The sequence below is a fragment of the Protopterus annectens genome, chromosome 11.part0, assembly GCF_019279795.1.
Source record: "Protopterus annectens isolate FY-2018-M chromosome 11.part0, PAN1.0, whole genome shotgun sequence".
In the NCBI taxonomy this organism is placed as follows: domain Eukaryota; kingdom Metazoa; phylum Chordata; order Ceratodontiformes; family Protopteridae; genus Protopterus; species Protopterus annectens.
Window position 1 is genome coordinate 159,919,424 of NC_056745.1, and position 16,059 is coordinate 159,935,482.

At 38.1% G+C, this 16,059-nt stretch overlaps 1 protein-coding gene across 1 annotated transcript in view; it reads right to left on the reverse strand.

Moving 5' to 3' along the window:
- Positions 1-2,334: 2,334 nt before the first annotated feature.
- RAD51AP1 (RAD51 associated protein 1) overlaps positions 2,335-16,059 on the reverse strand; it is an 813,846-nt gene continuing 800,121 nt past the window's right edge. The window contains exon 10 of the mRNA XM_044087560.1: positions 2,335-3,806. Within this exon, the coding sequence (XP_043943495.1) occupies positions 3,679-3,806 (128 nt within the window). The 3' untranslated portion in view covers positions 2,335-3,678. The remainder of the gene's footprint in view (positions 3,807-16,059) is intronic.

Here is a 16,059-nt window from a genome sequence, read left to right on the forward strand (position 1 = left end):
TACTACCAAAATGCTTTTTTTTTAACACGGTTTAAATGTCTTTTTACACTGTCTATGTTACAGGTTTTAAAGCACATCTAATGTATTTGTTTCAGATATGTTCATTCACAAATGACTTATATTTTAATGGATTTCTTGGATGTTTATACCTGCATAAATACACGTCCCTTTAAATGTTACTCTTGCATTGAGGGGCTCAGCAATCACATGGTTTTAATGGTTAAGACTGACTGGCTTATATATAGATGTTGTGCTTCAATTGTTTTTATCTAATAAAGTTTTTACTTAAAAACAAAAGCACTTATCTTATTAAACAAAATTTTCCTAGAACATCCAGTCTGGAGGAGTTTCCTTGCCTTTAACACTACTTGCATTTCTCAGTTTGTTTTTTTTTTCAGTCATTGTCATTTTTGCTATTGGAAGTACTTTGTCTTGCTTGGGAATGTCTGGAATCCCAAGCAGAGATATCCAAGACCTAAAGTCCTAATCGGTGAAAAAACTCTTAGCAGTAAAAATCTAACAGGCTAAACCCCTTAGGGACACCTACTTTCACTCTTGGCCAGACACAAGAATGCAATTGTGGCAAAGATCCCTGAACTTATGACTCCAGTAGTTGACTTGAAAACCATCAATAAATACATCAATTCTATCATAGTATTTATTGTAGTCTCTTAACTCTGCGAAGTGTCACAAAGGGAGTTACTGCCAGCACAGCTCTCTGGAATTTTGTAAATGGTTATATGCCATTTGTGAATATCAACATGATTAATATGCTTGTGCTACAAATGTATTAGAACTGTATGTTGTGTGTATATCAAACTGCTAGTACAGAAGGGTGTGTGTAAAGGGTTCGTACAGTACTGAGCTTAAAGATGTATCCACAGTGTACCCTACTAGAAAAGAACAGGAATGTATATAAACTATTGTAACTGTGTAAATGTATGTTTTACTGGCACAAAGAAGGTTAACTTGCAAAACTTCAGAAAAAAATAGTTGAAATTAAATTGTTTTATAACCAAGTAATAAAATAGATGGTTTCAATGCAGCAAGGAGACAGGCTGTCTAAAACCAGGATGCTTTCTGCAATGTCTTGCAAGTGTTTTGTTTTATGTCTTCCAGCAGCTGCAAAGATCTGAGGGATATGTATTTTTCTCAGGGAGATACTAGATGCAGGCAGTTTCAAGTAATGGGGGTTTTCACCTGGGATAGTCAGATGACAAATGTGATGTGATCCAGCAAGTATCCCAGCAGCAATAGTTGAGATATATATTATTTTATTAAAAACTCTCTGTGAGAGAGAGAGAGAGAGAGAGAGAGAGAGAGTGCAGTTTGTATTTTGTCTTGACCTGGCAGCATCAGCTGAGAATACCCACTCACCACATCTGTCTTGCCTGGCTCTGTAAGTAAGTTAACTAGGGTATAGTAATTTATTTTAGATTCAGTAAGAAATATAGTAAAGATTAGTTTAGATGCTTTCTATATTTGAGACAGACTGTCCTGCAATGCTGTTTTAAATATTTCCTGTGATTCTGAACTCTGAAGTTATTGTGAATACATATTTAGTATTGTCTTATTCTTTCATTATTTATTACTATCTTTGTGGCTGATATTTGAGAGACATATTTAAGCTCTTAGAGTATTGCATATCTATTTAGTGACACTGTGCAGACCACTCCTAATAGCCTTGCTCTTGGTCAAACTTCCATTTGTATTAACAATAGCATCACACAGTAAGATTGGACACCCTTTGTTAAGTACCTTAAAGTAGCTAATAAGGAGTGGCTGGTGACAGTCCGAACTACCTTATAGCCTGGGCAAAAGGGGGCACAGCTAGTAAACCTCTGCCAGCCTTCCCCAGGTGCATGTGTGTTTGTGTATAAATCAAATCTGAAAGTGTGTGTGTGTGTGTGTATGTGTGTGTGTGTGTGTGTGTGTGAGCTACTTGGGCAGGGATATATAGCACTGACTGGACTGACTGGAGGTCATGGCTTGGCCACTCAGCTGAGAGCTCATATCTATAGTCGTGCCAGTGGGGAGTCTTATTGAGGATCTGGAGAACGAAGGAGAAACCATCCCCAGACTGACAGTGGTCTCTGTGTGCTCTTAAGGGAAATTGTACTTTACTGTGTGTGTGTACTTGTCACCCCCCCAGTGTATACATGCCCCACTGTTGCCAGTGGTGGGGACTGAAGCTCCTTGATTACTGGGTTGTCACAGTTAGCATGCAGATTCTCCAAAGAAAACAATTCAGACAACTGATAAAAATAATGTTCTTGACTTTAAGATTTATAAAGCACAAATATTTATTTGTCTTACAAAAAATATACAAATTATAAACATTAAAAATAATTTTATACTTCAGTGACATAAAAAGTAGGAAATTACCAATGCATGATCCTACAGGTTTTTCAGAGGTTGTCTGCTGGTTTGGAAACTACCAGTCAAACAATTTGTTGAGATTTGTAGCAGCTTAAAACTGGGGTTGTTTAAATATTTTAAAAGGTACTATAACCATTAGTGAGTTGTGATAGGGACAGAACACTGGCATTCTGGTAGAAAGATGGGAAAAATGAAGAAATCAAATTAAGCAGTGATGTAGCTTACCAGGTTAGTAATGGTATACCTTTCCTGACAGCTTTGGAAGTAAGGTCCAGAATGAAATTATTCTATTAAAATGGGGAGGGGGGAGGGGTGAGACAGAGAAAGGGAAGAAACAATGCCAATAGTACACACTCAGTTTGGGCTGAGTATAACTTACCCATGAAGACAAGCTGGAATAGTTAGGTACATCAATCTGAACCACATTCAAGGATATTAGAGCTCCCTTCTTAGACAATGCAGTCCTACTGCATGCAACATGGAGTAAATCATACTTCAAAATTCAACAAAAGGTATATTAAGATGGTGTGGGGAGGGAAGTGGAAAAATATAAGTAATTACTGTAAATGACTGGCAGTGGAGTGGGATCTCATATCTACTGGTCTAAACAATTAATAACCATGCATCATCACTTAAGCCATTTCATTTATGCATCATTTTCCCCAGTATACCCAGCATGTACTGAGATAGCTTACAAAAAAGAAAAAAAGCAAGTACAATATGAAGAAAAAAACATACAACACAAGGTAAAACTACTGTAATCACTATCAGGGCTCCAGTATGAGCTGTTTAAAGAAAACGTACAAGAAAAGATACTCAATTAAAAAAATGCCTTATTTCTGCAATATTTTACAACTATACATTTCATCTAGCTGGATAGTGGATTTTCTTTTCAGTTTTTCACTTGTCTCATGATGACTGTTGTTTTCAGGTGTCTAGCATCCATTGCTTTAAGCAGTGAAGCAGCAAATACTCTCTTCATACTTTTGCTATAAACACAAGATCCTTTAGCACCAGCTCTCCTTTAGGCTTCAGCAGACAAAGGCATTCTTAAGGTCTGAAGAAGCTGCCATAGTCCTTTCAGCATTCTTCTACTACTACTCTTCTCAATGCACAAATGTTGTCTTCTGGTAAACAGCAGACTTATTAAAATATCAGGTTTCAACTAGCACTCCAAGATGTAATGTGCTGTCAGGAAGTGCTCAAAAATTAATATTTACTTAAGTATAAACAAGAAAACAAGATTAAAATCATAATTACAGAATTTAGGTAAATCAGTTTTCTAAGGATGAGGCCAAGTTAATTGCCAGCTATACTCGGATGGAGTGGTTTCACTCTTGCTAGCCGTGACAAACCAAGTCTCAAACCCTGACATGGAATCCTCACAGAAACTCCAACACAAGGCTTATTGCTAGTTCCTGAAGATGCTACAAGGAAATAACAGTAAAGAACATAAATGTTATGTTAACTTTCATAAACGACCACAGAAATTTATATGACTTTAAACATGTCTCTGTTCTTTCAAGCTGTGTAGCACTTCACATCTACACAGAGAGCAAATGAACAACCTTTGTAACATACAATTCCATTTTTTTTACTCTCAAGGCATTTGCACTACTAGTAAAGCACAGTTGTGTCCTACTTACCATAACTGAAGATATTCAAGTAGATCAATGTTGCAGTACTGATACCCAACATCTTCTTCCATGCAGAAGCCTCAACCAGCCTGATTTCCAGTCTTTGCATCATCTCTAGTTGACAGATGTCTGAAGGTTGATGTCTGGATATCAGTGTATAAGAAGGGTGCCCGTCTGTGCCATCTTCAGGTCTTTATAAGCAGAGAACAAGCAGTCCGATGTCTGAGGATGTACAAACTTCACAGTTGTCTGAATATGAGTGAAAAGGAGGAAAATCATAGGAGGCAAAGAAGGGATGATGGAAATAAGAGGACTATATGCAGAAAACTTCTGTACACCTTGCACACAGCAAAGGGGAGACAAACGGTTAGCAGATAGAGGGGTTGAAGGGTAGGAGTATGTACTGCAACATGGATCTACTCGAACATTCACAATTATGGCAAGTGGGACACAACTGGGCCATGTTCTTTGTAGTCAATGTTGCTGTACTGATACTTGGGATGACTCCCAAAGCTAACAGGTGGGTGTTAGGTAATCTGTATGACCATAGGAAATAAGGACTTGCAGGATGGCGTAGCAAAACCTGTTCTAGCCCTGGAGATATTGCCTAGGTTATATTGTTTTGCAGGTATGCACTGAGTTCCATATGGTTGCCTCTATGATGGCTAGGGTAATGACTCCTTTGAAGAGAGCAGTGGTAGTTACCCCATGCCTACTGGAGTGGGCTTTCATATGACCAGTCAGATCTTTTTCATGGTGTGAGCAGCAGAACTTATTGCAGTTTTCTACCCCTTTTGAAATGGATTGTTGGAGCCAAGCCTGCCCTGTTTACCCTCTGTGAAAGCCGCCAGTAACTGCTCTACTCTCTTAGGGTTTTTTTGTCCTGTCTAGATAGTACATGATCTGTCTGTGCACATCCAAGGAATGAAGGACTTGCTGCTGTGGATCTTGGAAGGAGACTTGCAGGTGAATAGCCTGGTTTAGGGTAAGCCCCCCAAACATCTTTATTAAATTTACACACATGACAAAGGCAATCTTACATTTATATAAATGAAAAACATACAAAATGATATCACTTTAGTTGCAAACAGTTTACACCACAGACACCACGGAAACAACTGTAGTTGTAAACATTATATATCAGTTATAAACCATCCCGTCATTGTCAGTTAAGCATTATATAGCTCAGTCAAAGCCTGCCTCCTAAATCTCATTCCTGCTCTGCATATACTGTTCCCACAATCCCCATTTTTTCCTGTGTAGTTTGCTCCTTCCCTTTTCTAAAGATCCAAATTCCAGTTTTTTTTTTATCTCTGTTACTACATTCACTACTTCTAGTAAAGTTGGTCTAGACTTTGATTTCCATTTTCTAGTAATTGTTTTTTTGTCAGCCACCATTATTAAACTCAGCAAGGCTTTACTATGTCTAGGCAATTCCGAGTCTGTAGCATAACTCAAAAAAATCATCTCAACAGTCAGTCCAATCTGCTCATCCAGCATCTCCGAAAGAGCAGTCTGCAGGGAATCCCAAAAGTCTGCCACCTCATCACACTTCCAAAAAATATTTTCCCAGCTACCTCTTTTTTGCCCATCACACCTCCAACATTTGTTATCCACCTGAGGAAAAATTGTTTGGCGTCTACTTGGGGTATAATATACCTGTATAAACACTTCCAGGCAGATCCTAAATCTTCTAGACTTTGTTGCATATTCAGGAGATATACATGTATCCCCCCCACCCATTATCTCTTTGTGAACTGTGAACTTATCCAATCTCTCTTTCCAATCCTTTCTAAGTTCCTCCGATTGATTCTTATAATTATCATGCAATATTTTATAGGCTTTACTAATTATTCCTTTTTTTAACGACAGCTTCTGTTCTAGATTCTATTAAAAATTCTACCAGTGCTGGCCTTTCATTTAGGAGCCCCTATTTCTTCTCTTTGCCTATACTCCGATATCAATCATTGATAGTTAAGGCAGTCTCTAACCTGCAGTCCAAATAAATTCTTGGCCTCTTCCCATTCTATTACCTTTCCAATTTTAGTCATTTGCTCCAAATACCTTGGTTCCTTTGCCAGTTTTCTCCAATAAATTCCAGCCCCTTCTTGCCTATTATCTTTATCCCTGACTACAGTCAACCCTATGGACAAAATTCTCCATTCTTGTGCAGGTTTGGTTCTTAGAATACTCCCTGCTATTTTATGGATATAATACACTGTATGTACTCTGTATGTGGTTTAGGCTAAGTTCTAATACCACATCACGTATAAAAGATGTTATTTTTTTCCTGAGGATTATCCTATTCCTATTAAGAGTTATTTACATGTCATGGCACGTAAATCTGAAACTGTCCTAGCTGATGTGACAGCTGTAAAAAAAGGTCTTCCAGGTGAGCATCTTTAGAGAGGCAGTGGCAACAGGTTTAAAGGGGGTGGGGGGTTGGGCAAAGGTGTTTTTTCTAAGACATCATTTAGGCAGGCATACAGTTCCTTCTGGGTGGTCTCAAGCAAATCACTCCTTTTAGGAAAATCTTCATGTGGGGGTGCAAAAAGATAGATGAAGCACTGTGAAGGCAAGTGACAGATGCCTATGTGCATTAAGTACATGTACTTAAATGCTGCAATAGGAAAGTCCCTGCCTAAACAGGCCTGATAGATACTGCAAGACTGAGTTAATGTCTGCCTGAGAGAAGGGTTGACACCAGGAGCATTGTTTTTCATTTTGCCAGGAATTAATTCCTGGTACTGGGTTTTCTTGCCTCCCTTAGAATGGGAAACATGTCCTTGGAATAGGAGGCATTCTTTGGTGTCAAAACCCAATTCTTCCTGCTGTTAATCTGAGGGTGGCTAGTTCAGGACGGAAAACAATCCCTTGGTTTAGCTGGGAAGATCAACTTCCGGCATTAGAGTGCAGAATCCCCCCTCAATGAGTGTCAAAGGGAGGGAGAACCAGTGTTGCCTTGGTCAGAAGGGCACCACAAGGATCATTCTGGGTGTATCCACCCTGACTTTTTTTGTTTTTTTCAAATACCTTTATTGAACTATCACACTTAAGACATAGGCAAACATACATTAAAACAAACCATGACAAATCTTCAAATGCTCAAAATTTTGAATGTTACATGGTCGAGACCAAATGTTCGAAATTTTGAGTGTTCGAAGATAGACTTTCAACGGCACTGTACAATGCAGATAGGGAGAATTTCCCTTTTCTGCACCGAAGTATGGTCTCGGAGTTGGCATATTTAAGTATTAGGTGTGTGTGGGGTGCAGGGGGGCTTGCCCCCTGCCTACACTGTTAAAATGTTTTTCTCTGTTTTTACTTTTTTTTTTTTTTTTATGTTTGAACATCCATATGTCGAAAATTTGGTCTCGATCATGTAATGTTCTACATTTTGGATGTTCGAACATTTAACATAGACCCCATTAATATGCTCATAGTTACAAACATTATACATCATATACATGATTTTATACAATTAACATCAATCCAACATTATATAAAATGCTCAATTCCTGTCACCCCTTAAACCTCACTCCTCCAAAATATTATTCTACATGTATTGCTTCCACAATTTCCATTTCTTTCTATGTAGTTTGTTCCTACCCTTTTCTAAGGATCTCAATTCCAGGTCTTTTATCTCAGTTACATTCACAACTTCAAATACAGTTGGTTTAGACTTTGATTTACATTTTGTAGTAGTTGCTTTTTTTGGAGGCCACCAGAATTAAACTTAACAAGGGCTTACTATGTCTTGGCAATTCAGATCCTGTATCCCACCTCAACAAATATATATCACTTCTCCAACTACACCCATTTGCTCACCCAATATTTCTGACAGAGTAGTCCTTAAGGAATTTACAGTGTCTGCCAACTTATTACACACCCAAAACACATTGCCAACTACTTCCTTCTTCCACATCACAGCTTCAATGTCTGCCATCTACCAGAGGAAAATTCTTTGGAGTCTGCTTGGAGTATAAGAATACAAGTGCAGACACCCGAAAAAATCCTAAATCTCCTAGACTGTGCTGCACACTTGGAAGCCATACTCATGTCCTCCCACTGCTTCCCTGTGGATTGCTTATCCAATATCCCTTCCCAGTCTGTTCTAACCTCCTCTAATTGACTCCTACAGTTATTGTCCAAAATTGTATATGCCTTACTAAACATCTCTTTTTTAACAGCAGCTTCTATTCTAGACTCAACCAAAAGCTCACCAGAGCAGTTCCTCCATCCAGGACTACTCTATACCCCTCTCCCTACCCACAACTTGATATCAGTCACTGACAGATAAGGCAGTCTGTAGCCTGCAGTCCCAATGCTTCTTGGACTTCTTCCAATCCACTACTCCTTCCCCTCCAGTCACTTGCTCTCAACACCTTGGTTCCCCTGCCAGTTCTCTACAGCAAACTCCAGGCTCCTAATGCCAATTCTCTGTACCCCTAATTGCAGATATCTCTACTGGCAAAATCTCCTTTCTCACCTTGACTTAGTTCTTAGAATATTTTCTGCTACTTCATGAATATAATATTCTGTATGGCTGTTATTCTCATTAAGGACCTGCATCTAAAATCCCATTCTCTTCTTATTTCTTGAATTTCCCCTACTGCATCATCATCATCCCTTTCAACTTTGAATTACAGCTTTCAGTTTGTGTTATGTATATGAGCTTTAACTGTATAGCTCCAAAATATTCCTTTAAATCAGGTAATCAGTCCACCTTGTTCTACTGGAAGGATCAACTTATCCCAGTTGACCTTTGCCCTCTATCCTTCCCAGATAAAAATCCTTCAACTCTTTATTAATTACGGTCTGCAACTTCTTCGATTGATAAAAATGTGCCTAAAGTGTATATAAAACTAAAGGGACTAAAGCCATTTTCACTGCTTATATCCTGCTATCTATTTCACTAAACAAGAGCTTGCAGTTTCTCAGTTTTTGTATTAACTTTTTGTTTAGTCCCTTCCTACATATCCTTAGCTGCTATAACAGAATCCCTGTTAACCCATACTCCTAAATACTTAATTTTATAATGGGCCTATAAATATTGGTATTGCTGAATCAGTTCATGTGTGTGGGTACATAGTTTACAGCTACAGCCTTTGTTTTTCCTTCATTCATTTTATATCCTGAAAAAAAACTTGAAACTGTCTTAGAAGGTTACACAACACCGAGCTGTCCTTTTCTGGTTTTATCAGGTACAAAATAACACGGTTTGTAAATAAAGCAAAATGTTCTTGCTTAACATAACAATTATATCCTATAACTTCTAATTTCTTTATTTTCTTTGCCAGTGGCACTAAAGATAATGCAAGCAACAAAGGGAGAAAAAGGGTATCCTTTCCTGGTTCCTCTTTTCAGACATAACTTATCAGAGAGGAATCCTGATACTTTAATTTTTGCCTTCTATCCCTCATATATCCTCTTCAATATCCTTATTATTTTAGCAGGGAATGCAAACGATTCTATTGCCCTACTCATAAAATCCCAGCGTACTCTGTTGAATGCTTTCTCTGCATCAAGACTCACCACAACAGCGGTAAATTCTTGCTTACCTCTGGAACATCATTGTTCTATTAAAGTTGTCAAATGTTTTCCTTCCTTCCACAAAACCACACTGATGCATATCTATCAATTTTGGCAAAACCGTTGCCATTCTTTTAGTTATTATAGACATAAACACTTGAAAATCATGGTTTAAAAATGAAATGGGCCTACAGGAAGCTGGGTCTGATGGGTCTTTACCTTTTTAGGTATCAAAGCCACCTCAGCTTCCTTCCAGGATGTTGTTTATTCCTCTCCTATCTTCCCTCCTAGCTTCCAAACTTGCACAGGAATACCATCTATTCCTGGAGACAGTCCTGCAGATTGTCACCATTTTTCTCTCATCTCCTCTGATCTTAACTGTTAATTGTTCAGCCTCATCTAACTCTAGCCTTGGCTTACGTATGTCTTCCATTAATACTTCCATTTGCACTTTTTGATTTCACATTCCTCTGCTTTATACAAATTTTCATAAAATTTCCGATAAATCTTTAGTACTTCTACAGGACCTCTGGTTCTTTTTCTTGTTATAGGCACTCTGTGTTTGGCAACAACCCTTTCTACTTTCTATTGCCCAAGCCATTGTACTAAGAGTTTTTGTGCTGTTGCTTGACAGCAATCTTTGTAAACTCAGGCATATTATTCAAACACTCCCTTCTTTTCTCTTTAACATTCTGCAGTTGCTCCTTGTCTTGTTCTGTGAGATTCCCCTTATTCTGCACTACTTTAACCTTCATCTCCGCTAAATAATTTTTGCTACTTACCCATAACTCTTTTTCTTTTCTTTTATTTCCACCATAACTCCACTTTCATTTTATCCCACTCACTACCTTCCTCACTACCTATAACCTCTGAAGAAATTTCTGTCTTCCCTAATAATTCTCGATTAATTTCCACTACCCATTCCTTAAATTCCTCTCTTTTTAACAGGTAGGTGGTGAAGCACCAGTGTCTCATTTTTACTTGCATGAGCAGAGCTTTGTTTTTGTGCTTTGGTTGTGACATTAAAGGAAGAGAATTTGACTGTCCGCGAGCTTTATTGTACAGCTTCCCAGGTCTATTGTTTGTTTTACAAGTAATCTTTGTGGACCTAGTGCAATTGTCTTTGGATTTTATGTTTCAGTGAAATACAATTTTTGTCTAATCTAGCTCAGTTATTGTACCTTGAGGAATAATATGTAAATTCTCTCACAGAGTTCATACGTCTGAATTCATATCTTCAATACCAAATATTTTCATAAATTTCTTTGGAAAAATAACCTCTTTTGCTATATTTTCCTTTCTAGGTCCCCTACATACATTCTCCTGTTGTAGATCAAGTTTAGTCCCTACCTATAAGTAATATTCCCTGCTGAAAATTATTGTTTCTCCCAAAGTTTTCTTAAGCTCCATAATATCAGTTGTAGGTGCAATATAAATACATGCTAGTATACTCTTCCTCCTTTGCCAGTAAGCCCCTTATTACCACAAATCTACCATTATCTTTTATTCCTCTTCTATCACTATTGGAGCTCTTCTAGAATTAGTATAAGTACTCTTCTTTTCGTTTGTCCTTGATATTCTGCTGAATATCTATCATGAAATCCTTTCTATATCAAATTCACACGCTCACTTATTTCCACGTGTTTCCAATACCATTGTTACTTGCATTCCACATTTCTTATTATTATTTCAATACTCTTATCTTTTTGTCTATACCTGTGAGGCCATTCATGTTCCAAAACAATATATTTAGTGTAGTTATTATGATATGAAGTTATTATTCTCACCTATTATACAGGACTTTTTTAAATGTCTATTTCCAGGTTTTGTGTTACTTGCACTCACTAATGTTTAGCAGTTTGATCTATTATACAGTTGTGTCTTGACTTTTGTTTTACTGTAATCCTCTGAACAAAAAAAAAAGACTTAAAACAAGTGCACAAAACTATGCACATCTTCATATAATGAGGTTTAACCCTCCTGATAGGAACAATTGCCCAAAACTGGCAAATGCACACACAGGCATTTCTTAATGTAACATTAAGGTTAACAGATGCATGTTACATCCTGTGCTTATACTTAAACTAATGGTAGTCTGTTCTCGTCTTACCTTCATTGCCTTCCCGGATGTGAAAAACAGCATATAATTTTTTTAGAAAACATTAACCTGTATCCTTAAAGTGGTCTGGCTTTTATTACTTCCCCTATAGTCAGTATGTTCTCATGGAAACACAAGTACTGAATCTACAGCTCTGCAAACCTCTCAACTCATACTGAACATGTATTTGCCAAATAAACATTTTTCATTGCATTCAGTGTCACTTTATTTACTTGCTTACACACAAAAAAATTATTAGACCAAGCCAAAGACCTTAATCCAGACATTCACCTATGCAAAAGTAAGAGAAAACATATCGACTCTACATATCTTATAATCTGTGCACTTTTATATCCCACCCCAAGCTCAACAACTGGATTAAAGCATATTAACTTAAACATGAATTTGTCCAGCCTTTCTTCTTAAAACTAAAAATGAAGAAAAAAAAGGCCTTGTTTAATTTAGCAACAATTTATACAACAATATCTGAAAATGCTTTACTATATAACATGCGATTTGTATCATGAAATGTTTTATACAAATAGTGTTAAGAACAAAAACGGTTTTATTTACAGTTATTTTTCTTTTTTTTCTCCTTCCCTTCAGAGTCCTTCCAATCATTAATGACATGAAGTGGGGCATATGTGTTTCAGTCCCCACAAGTTCAATAACATCAAATATTTCCAATTTTTCTTGTAAAATCATATTTCACAAATGTGACTGACGCTTTACAGTCTCACACTAATTTACTAATTTCAATATTGCTGGTTTTCCTGTTCATCTCCAGATCACAGTCCCAGACTCTGGTTCAAATCCATGGTACTCCTAATTCTTCTATTCAGCTCCTATGCCTGTTTCCATCTCTCAAGTATTTTGGAAAAGGTTTCAATGGCAAAGTCTCTCTATAAGCTTTATTATCAAAAGAATGAGAAGCAGAGTCTCCTTCTGTTTGATGGATCACTTTTTGTTTAACAAATTTTTGTATTCCCTCCTTAGCCTGTTCTATATCAAAAAATGATTTTGATCCTCCAGGGAAAAATATTCTGAAGACAGCTGAGTAGAGCAGCTTGAATCTCAGACTTGCCTCTCGATATTCTCTGATTACTGGGATACATTTACTTCTCTTCTGCCTGGTGTACAGTGAATAATCATTTACCACAAACATTCTACTATCTCCAATTTTTAATATGTTGCCCTTTTGCCACAGGTTTGTCAAGATCAACATTTTCTGTTGGTATGATTCTTTCTTTACTAATACAGGTCTTGGCTGGGTTTGGAAAATACAACCAATGTGACCTTTCAGTTAACAAATCCTGCTGTGTAATACCAGTCCAGTTGCTTATTTGTGCTTTCATAAAATTAATACAGTTTGTTCCTTCCAGTTTGTCTGATATAACAGAACAACAAAAGTTATATACTTACCATACTGATAGAACCATATTGTCTGATTTGTGTCCATTAAAACCACTGGTTGTTGATGTGACCTTGGCACAGACTCTGAAGCTTCTTTCTTCCAGGGCTCTGACTCCCTTCCCTATCCATAATTCCCTCCTCTTCACCTTAATACCTCAGATCGAGTTTGCTTCAGTAGGATAATAGAGAGCAATCATGTTCAAAACTAAATATAGTATAAATGGTAAAATGATAAGATTGGAAGACAGTCAGTAAAGACTCTTCACAGAGAGGATGTGCCAGAAACTACCCTGTCACCAGAAGCCCATTTAATTCAATTTAGAAGAAAGCAGGAGGGAGGGAGGGAGGTCGAACATGACAAAAATCAGACAGCATGAATCTATCATTATGGTAAGTATATAACTTTCATAGCCAATGTTATCTGTTTCCATCCGATTCAACCATATGACAAATTCCCAAACTGTCATACCTGGATAGTAATCAAGGGAAGATCTTTCTGAGCATGGTGGTACCAAAGGAAGAGTGTGATCTGGACTGTACATCCAGTTTGTAGTGAGATACAAAAGTCTGAACTGTTAACCAAGCAGCTGCTGCACAAATTTCATCAATAGGTAGTCTACTGGAAAAGGCTGTTGGCCATTGCCCTTGTGGAATGAGCCTTAGGTTTAGATTGCAGAGGCAAGCCCTTTTTATTATAAACCAAAGAAATGCAGTCTGATAACGATATGGATAGAGTAACCTTAAGATCATAGAAAGTCACTAGGCTATTTGGCCCTGAGGCCCTTACAAGTCTAGCCAAGAATTTAGCCCATGTTTCAACAAGTCAGCACCCTATGCCACTGTCCAGCAGGGACATAGGAGGAATCCCAGGGGTGAATTTTCTGTTCCCCATCCAGTTATCCAGGTTGCACTTAAAAAGGTTTAATGAGGTACGCTGCTTTATATGGAGAGGGCAACTGCCTAACTTAGGTTTTGAAAAAGCAACAGACAGTTGATAAGACTTTATGACCTGCTTGGTCCTATGAAAACAGAACCTGTGTTGACAATAAACATCCACAGCATATCTAAAATTTATTCAGTTTTATTTGAGAATTTGAAGAACAAGACTGGCAAATTTATTGAATTGAGTAGATTAACCTTGAATGCTACCTTAGGGAGAAAAGATATTTTAGTTCTCAAGGAAACTCTGTCTTTGTAAGGAAAAAAATGGATACGGAGACTTGCAAAAAATGCTTGCACTTCTGAAATCCAATTGATTGACATAACAGCCACCAAAAAAATTGTCTTCCAAGACAGAAACTTCAAATCAACTGATGCTGCTGGTTCAAAGGGTGATTGAGTCAATGCCTGTAGCATGATAGTAATATCCTAGAGATGTACTGGATCTCTGATAGGTGGTTGTAGGAGAAAAGTTCCCTTCAAAAAGCTTGCAGACTCTTAAGCAAACTATAGAGTTGTTATCCTGATTATGTTGAAGCTTGAGATAAGAGTCCATTTGCACTTTGATAGCTAAGTAACTACAGCCTCTGTGGAAAAGCTCAGACAAGAACTCCAAAACAGAAGCAGAGGGCAAATCTAAACATTTTGACATAGCCCAAATGAAGAACCTCTTCTATTACTTTGATAGATCTTGGTGTACTGTTTTTGAGATGCTGATATGATCTGGACAATGGAAGTTGGCAGCCTGACATTGCTGGCTAAGGTTAGAAACTTGAGGAAGCAAGATGTTAACTTCGTGAATTTCTGGTCTGGAGGATATAGCCTGGATGGATATGTTAATAGGTTTGGATAATGTTCCAACATCCATGGTGTATGTACTAGTAGAGACCACAGGAAGGGGAAACCACATTTGTCAGGGTCAAAAGGGAGCAATGAGGATCACTCTGGCCTTGAACATTCTTGATTTCTGTATAAAGGCAATTAGGGAAAGCCATAGAGGAGACCGGGGGAGCAGCTGTGGACGACAGCATCCCTCAGTGGCTATCCCTGCAGAGGGATCAGGGCAAAGTAACTGCTGCACTTGTTTTTCAGATAGGGAGCAAAGAGACTGCAGCAAGGCTGACACCAACAATGAAAAATCATGGCTGTCACTTTTGGGATAAAGGACCACTCATGAGGCATTAAGATAGTTCTGCTCAATTTGTCTGCTAGTACACTGGATGTCCCCAGTATATATGCGTCTTTATCAGAAAGTGATGAGAAGACATTGCCTACTGCCAAGCCCTCGTGGCCTCTCGACACAGAGGATAGGAGCATATTCCTCCTTGTTTGTTAATATACCAGACTACTGACATGTCTGATTGCACAGAAATTGCACCCTTGAGGAGGACTACCCTCATTTCCAAGGTATTAATGCAAGGATTGACCTCTGTGTGAGACCAAGTACCTTGGACCGACTTCCCTTCAAAATACCCCCCACCCCAAGAAAGATGCATCCATGGTTACCACAGCCACAGGTGGATGCATCTAGAATGAATATCCATCTGTTACTGAAGGAGATTTAATCCAATAGGAGATGTCTGCAAATTTGGGTGAGATGAATTTTTGTATATAGTGGATGAATGTTTTGGGACCATTGCACCGCTATAGTCCACTGAAATACTCTCATATAAAATTTGGCTAGTGAACTATAAGGATTGTAGATGCCATTAGGCCTAAGAGGCAGAGAGCTAGTCTTGTCAGAAGAGAAGGATGACGTCGACCTTGAGTGGCTGTGAGGTGCAGGGAGAGCACTCTGGAAAGTTGGCGATCTATAAACTTGAATCCAGGTGGGATTTAATAAATTTCATCTGTGTCTGGGTAAGACGACTTTTGGTTAGGCAGACTGTGATCTCTAGATCTTGCATCAGACAGAGCAGAAGGTCTAGATGATGTAATAACTGATCATTGCAGGTAGCAGTTAGGAGACAATTGTCAAGGTACGGTAAAACATGGATCCCCAGCATGTGACGATGCTTTGCCACCACTGCAATTATCTTGGCAAACACCCTGGGGGCTGTG